The 7,084-nt window shown below is 44.6% G+C and overlaps 1 protein-coding gene across 2 annotated transcripts in view; it reads right to left on the reverse strand.

Annotated features, from left to right (window-relative positions):
* The window catches only part of SYN3 (synapsin III), a 179,783-nt gene that overhangs the window by 131,822 nt on the left and 40,877 nt on the right, over positions 1-7,084 (reverse strand). For both annotated transcript variants that reach the window (XM_009881983.1, XM_009881982.1), the window contains one exon: positions 1,548-1,637. In XM_009881983.1, the coding sequence (XP_009880285.1) occupies positions 1,548-1,637 (90 nt within the window). The remainder of the gene's footprint in view (positions 1-1,547; positions 1,638-7,084) is intronic.

The following is a 7,084-nucleotide window of genomic DNA, read 5'->3' on the forward strand; positions in this document are numbered from 1 at the left end:
GAATTGTCTAGGTTGAAAGAGACCCTTGGGATCATCGAGTCCAACCATCTACCCTACTCTACAAAGTTCTCCCCTACACCATATCCCCCAACACCACATCTAAATGGCTCTTAAACACATCCAGGGATGGTGACTCAACCACCTCCTTGGGCAGCCTATTCCAATGCCCGACCACTCTTTCTGTGAAAAATTCTTAAAACTCTTTTCTGTGAAAAGTTGTCTTAAAAGTCTCCAACAAACTGTCCCAGAGTGTTTAAGGACCACCCATTTCTTTATGTCTTAAATGATAATACAACTCTTATGGCTGCATCACTAGAGTGCTTCACAGCGCTCACGACTGTACTTACCTTCCTGACGTGCCTGTGAAGTGTGGAAGTGCTGTTGTCCACACAGCACAGGTAGAGGGCAGAGTATTGGAAAAGAGGGGTGAAGGACCCACATTTCAAGATATTCAGGTATTCAGTGAGCACCGGTGGGTTTTTTCACAAGAATCTAAATAAGAGTTCCTTTTGAAGTTCCCACTAGGTGCCCATATCCACCATCAGGTACCTACAACCTATTACGGATTGTGGTTGGCCCACAGTGTTGCAACAAGTGTGTGAGAAAAGAGGGGTTTGAATGTTTTTGAGCCCCAGTTTGACATCCCAACACCCCTAATCTTCAGGCTGCCAATGCTGCTTGGCAATTGCTTCACAATCAAATGTGGGAAATAAGCTCAGCCAGCCAGTGGCTCCCATAGCAAGGTCATGGGTCACACGGGGTCTCATCAAAGCCTCAGCCAGGTAAGAATTACCACTAATTCATGGATGCAAGCTGGGAGCAAAAATTCATGAAGGACTAGTCATCCTTTTAACGCAAGGAAAACAAGAGACATGAACAGGTTTAAACAAAGCCACTCACTTTACCATGTTCTCGAGGACTAGAGGCACCTATGTGGATCCCTTTGGAAGGTGCCCTATGAGTTTGGAAGAGTGCCCAGTAGCCACACAGGGCACTGAGTGTTTAGTTGTTGACGGGAAGACTAGACCCCAGAGCCACTGTGCAAAGGAAACATTACAAGCTGAAACAAACTCTTTTTCAAGAACTCCAATTGACTTTGAATACCCGGTCAGGTTGATAAATGTTTCATGGACGGCAACCATGTGACAGGCCAAGCAAACTGACATCTCTTATGGCCCATGTCCCAAATTGTCACCATATTTTAAACAAATCCAGGAGGGGAAAAAAATCCACTTTATCTCAATAAAGTGATCCCTTGCTCTAAGGGATGAGCTTTTGTTGACTAGACTTTACAATGGATTTTTGCTTTGGTTTTGAGCCTGTTCTCATTGTTCACTTTTTCAGGGTCCATACATGACCTGGGGGAGGGCTGGGCAAGAAAGGAAAGAGGTTCCCGTGCTTTTTGGATATTGCTTTTTAGCTAGGAATTGTCTGGAAGTAAAATTGGGACTCTTCCCAGCATTCCCACTGCCATCTCTCATGCCCAGCTCACATTCGTTGCTTCTGCCCCATCCCTTTTTGCATCAGAAGAAAGCAAAGGTACTCACCATCTGCTTATGGCTTGGGAAGAACGTTTGCTCCACGAGGGGGAACTTCTCAGGACCCAGCGAGTTGAAGATTTTAATGAGCTGAGAGAACTTGGGGTGAGGGAGGGGGAACAAAAAACAAACACAGTGGATGTCAGTGGCTTATTGTGTAACAGGTTAAGTGCCTGCAAAATGTTCTTATGCTGGTGAAGGACGTGAGAGAAACATGTTATTATGCCTTTCCCACCTTGCTTTCTTGACCTGAGAGCAGCAAGAAAATATCAAGTTGCTGTATTTACCCAGGGCCAAGCCAGCCTGTGTACACAAACCTTGGACTAAGAGAGCTGAAAGGGGGTTCAAGAGTCAGAAGGGGATCAGTTTGGGTTTAGTTACAGATCTGCTATGAACAAGCTTTGCTTTCCAGATGTGGCTGGGGAGAAGGTGGGGTGCCCTTCTTGGTAGAGGAAAGGGCTCAGAGGGGTGACCAGGCAGGAAATCGGTGCCACCGCTCCTGAGCAGAGACAAAATCAATCAATCAAAGCTCTCCCTTGGATCTCTGCCCCACAGCCAAATCAAAGCAAGGCACATTTACCCATTGCGCTGAAGGGAAGGAGGATTGCTAAGGGACAGAGATGACTAGAGGCAATTGCCAGTGCCACCTGGTTTGAGTGTTGCACCAAAGAAGTGTAAGCCCACTGTCAATCGTAACTGATATTTATTATGAACCAAGGGTCTCCCAACATGCACGGCAGGAAAAAGGGGAGATCGTCTGCTCCACCTGTCCCATCTACCAGTGAGGTCTGAGGGAGGCACCAGTCTGTGAGGATGGTACCTAGAGAAAGCAGCATGTGACATCAGTGGGGAAAGCATCAGTGCTGGCATTTCAGGTACAAGGGCGAACACTTGCCATTGTCCCCACCTGTCAGCATGATCTTCACCATTATCACCACTATCATCACTATTATATACTGTTTATCATTCAGGGTTATGCCCAGCCAGACACAAAGCTCCTCATGGTAGGACTGAGTTTTGATTTCTATTCAGGTTCCAAAACCCCAACAGAAGCACAGCACAGCAAATTCCTGCTCCGCTTTGGCCATCTGTGAAGTGAGCAGACTATTCTGTACATTGTCTGCAGCCTCCCTGCTCAATCTGTCATTGACCAGCTGGAGAAAAACCCAGAACTATAAGAAAGAACTTAATAACCATGACAGAAAATGTTGCTGAAGTGGGGTTGATATACCAAAGAGAATAAGAAGTGATACATATCCCAGAAACCTTCTGGATCTCAGGAGCAACTTTGGTTCTTTAAAATCATGCATCTATCCATCCTGCTTTCTCTCCAAAGAGGGACAGCCCTGTTGCCACAGACAATGCTGAACTGGTGCTGCTTGGTGAAATGGTTAGACTGGCAGCCCTGCAGAAGTGGGAGTAAAGCTGAATAAGGTAGCTTCATCATTTTCATGGATGTTAAGAGAATAAAATGATTTGGGATTGCTTCATGGGTAAGAATCTTGGTTCCAGCTGAGCTAGTAGATGTGGTCGAATTCCCTATTGATGTCTTATTTGCAAAGTAATTTAGAAACTGAATTTCATATCCAAGACCCCTACAATTTGGTAAAATCAAGTTAAATTAATAAAGGCCTCCAATCTGGGCCAAGTCTCACTGTAAGTCCTTTACACAAGTTCCTTCAAGTTGCCCACCAAAGCTAGGGATGCATTCATCTTGAAGGAGATCTTTGTGTCACCTGAGGGAGGTAACGCACAGATTAAGGGGAGGAAACAGACATCTACAGAACAAGGGAAGGAAAAGAAAGCCCTTTTTGTTCCAGTAGCATCAGCTGCCTAATCTTACATGCTCTGAAGCCAGTAAATATACCAAATCACAACCCCAAGGTTACATTGCAGATAAAAGGGAGAGCCACTGGGAATGTTTTTTTGCTGAGTAGCTACATTAAGGCTCCTGTCCTGGTTACTGGGCTAGTCTAAGCAAAAGCATTTCTGTACAAGAAGTTGGAACTTCACTTGGTGGTGGAGAAGAAATATCCCTTTGGGAGTTAAAGGGTGGTATGGGTGTAAAAAAAATGCAGCCATGGTGCAAAAAAATTAGGCTGCAAAGGTGTGTGCCAGAGCCAGGCCACACGCGGAAGGGGCCGCTGCCAGCAGATTTGCAAAGTGCAAAGAATCCTTTCCCTAATCTCATAGGTCAAAATGTGCCATTTACAAAAAAACAAGAAACACTGAGAGGTGGCATATCCCTTCACTAACACCACCCCCACACGCACATGCATCAGCAGATAAGAGAAAACCTCCCCGTGCAGAACAATTATTATTGGCAAAGAGGGTATTGATGTTGGGGAAGGAGGACGGCTTGCTTCTCTTATACTTGCACTAGCCCTACACGTCCTAGAGAAGAAAAATAAAGCCCTGTTTTGACTAACAAAGTAAGTAAACAGGGCTTAAAAGTTACACAGAATGAGACAGAGACAGGGAGAGGAGGAAAAACCCCCGGCTGAGAGCAGAACGTGCCCCTCGCTGCATGTGCCTGCAGCCCTGGTGAACCATGGATGCCGTGACGTTGAGGTGACATAGGTTTATCCTAGGAAAACAGCTCAAACAAAACAACTGGAAAAACGGTGCAGCTGACAGACAGCGCCCTGACGTGTTCCTTGGGCTTCCTTTTGAAGCATACAGCTCTTGGCTGTTGCTGAAATAGCAAGTGTTTCAGATAGACAGATGAGAGACTCAGCCATCTGGGAGCCTCCTCAATGGGCCAAGCCTGCAAAAAGGTTTGACTTTAGTGACGACCCTCATGGGACAATTCCCTCCTTTTTTCTTTCTTTCTTTCTTTTTTTTTTTTTTTTTTTTTTTTGGCAAAGAGACACCCATGTTACATGGTGCAGCAGCCTCTTAGACACCTGATAGCAGGGCTCAAGTAGCACTTCCCAGTGCATTTGAGATGGGTAGGAACGTTACTGACAGCATCTCAATGAGATATAACTGCCCCTTCCATGTTTTGGTATCAGTTCTTACTTTCTGTGATTCCACTGATTTTAATGAGATTGCATCCAAACCACGGAGGAAGACACGGGGCAAGGCAATGTGGCACAGCCTGGTTTTAACTACCTGGAATGGGTAGGCAAGTGAAATGCCTTGCCTGGCCGGTTGGACTTTAGAGTTTCTTGCAGGGAGTCTTTAGAGAGAAATAAAAAGATCCATTCCGAGGATCTCAAGGCCTTTTGCATATTTTGGAAGTGTCTAAGTCAGCAGGGAGCCTATATGACTTGACAGTCAATAACAGTTTGGCTGGGAGTCTCTGGGACTGTGTAGGTGACTGTCCTCAAGACATCGTTTTTCCTGCGGTCTTACAGATGCAAAAAGTTGCCTTGCAATTATGGACATTAACTGCATGTATGAGTACTGGTCTCAGCATTGTTCCCACTGTATTTTGTGTTGCAGCATTTCTAACACAAAAATTATTATTAGTGGTTGAAGCATTGCGTTTAGTGTGCTTGTAGCATTATTTCTCAATAGTTCTGGGATCATCTTAAAACTTAGGTTTCTTAGATGTTTCTCTGTGTGTGTGAGATCCTCCTGCATACTCTGTTTTTCCTACAGAAACGCCTGTTTCAAACTGTGCCTGTGTTTAATGCAAATGTTAACCTTGAAGAAATTTGTGTGTTGCAGTACTGGAAACCTGGCAAATGTCATTAAAAATGGGGCTGCATGTTTGAGTAAACTCAAGCCCAAACTCAGCTGATTGTAATTAGATTGCTGAGAAAAAACATTGTTGCAAATTGCCAAGAAAAAACAGTCTCACTTCCATCCCCCTCCACAAAATCATAAACATTTCTATGAAATGGAACCATTTTTGGAAAAAAATAAAAAGGGAGAGTGAAAAGCACGTTTCCCAGGGGTATTAATTTCATTTCTTCATGTGTATCAACTTTTTTTTAGGTCCAAAAAGTTTCCAGTAATCTTTGTTAGGCAGATCCCTTATTTCAAGATGCCTGTTTTGCAATCAGAGTGGAACATGCACTGAAGTGCTCTGTCCCTATCTCTCATTTCCCAGCTATCACACAATCAGAATTTTCTGATTCTGCTGCCAGTGAAGCTTTCTGCCCTCAGATGCCCCACCGCAATCTCTACCTGAGCTTCAACTTGATAAAATTTCAGTGGTGCCAAAAATCCCATTTGAGCTTTTAGGTTACTCAGTGTGTTACGAACCCGGGTTTGGGGGGTGATGTGTGTGGAGGGGGGCAGGAGGGAAAGGAGATGTTCTGCAAACCTGTTTTAAGTGTTTACAAGTGGTTTCCTTGACTCCTCTGGGAAGGTTGTCTGAGCCAGCTCTATTCCCCGTGAGGAAAGCATGGCACAACCGGACCCAGAATAGCTACAGCCAAGTTACTGGCAGAGCCAATTTCTCCCACACTGCCTTGCCAGCCTTGCTTTTTCCTTTTCTTTCTTTCTTTTCTTTTTTCTGTGTCCCCCCCCCCCCCAATGTGCTGAGTTTGTTTGTTTTCTTTTATTTTAGATTCCTAAAAATAGGCCTGTCACATCTTGAGGCCCCTGCACACCATCAGAAATCTAATTACACAGCACGAGTTGAAAAATGTCAACTAAACCCTGACTGACTCAACCTCAAAATCAGATGGAATAGACCACATGCCCGTCTTCCTCAGCAAAAGCCAGTGTAAACGCAGAGGGTTTCTGTCTGGTCACTGGGATCAACACGCTTGTGTGTGTAGGACCAACTGTAGGAAACAATACAAAGGTGTTTTACTGAGCTTGGTGTTTGTCCCTCTCTTCCTCCCCTTTCTGTTCCCAGCAACTCTCCATCATTCAAATGGGGACTGAGGTCAAATGTGCATCATCCACCTATACAATGATGGAAAAGTGAGATTTTTCTCACTACTCTCATTGCAGCACTGCAATGTTTTTTGGAAAAGACAGGACCTTGCTTTTGGTCTCAGCAAAACTCCCAAATGTCATAAAAGGGTGAAAACTGAGACGACTATGTCTATTACACTGGTACCTTTTTGGTAAGAAATTAGTTAAATGCAATACTGAGCAGTCATGGAAATAAAACCCTGAGTCATTACAGGACTCAGCTGGATTTGAACTACCAATTGGCACACTGAAGACTAATAGGATATTTATTCTGAGGAAAAAACAACAACAAAGACTTAATTAGGTAATGAGGAAGATAGTTACCGCTTGCTATAAACGTTCTGTCTCACTCCAAGCTAAATGTGTGCAATGAGTAAGGGGAATTCCTAAAAACTTATCTAAACGTTTTCTATGGGGGCATATTGGAAAGTCCCATCCTCTTATCACATCCATATAGCTTGTAGTTCCCTACTTTGGACCTAGAACAATGCAGGGAATTCCATCCTGGGAGCATCGGTCATCAGAGATGGCACTTTGGGACAAAACTGCTTGGAAGACCCAGATATGGACTCCAAAATGGTATTGGCATCGGACTTCTTCCTGCAGGTGCTACAATGGCCAGCCTTGCTCCTGTGCCTCGTGATGGCCAGCCCTGCTCCTCTGGCTCT

The sequence above is a fragment of the Charadrius vociferus genome, unplaced genomic scaffold, assembly GCF_000708025.1.
Source record: "Charadrius vociferus isolate BGI_N301 unplaced genomic scaffold, ASM70802v2 scaffold883, whole genome shotgun sequence".
NCBI classification, from domain to species: domain Eukaryota; kingdom Metazoa; phylum Chordata; class Aves; order Charadriiformes; family Charadriidae; genus Charadrius; species Charadrius vociferus.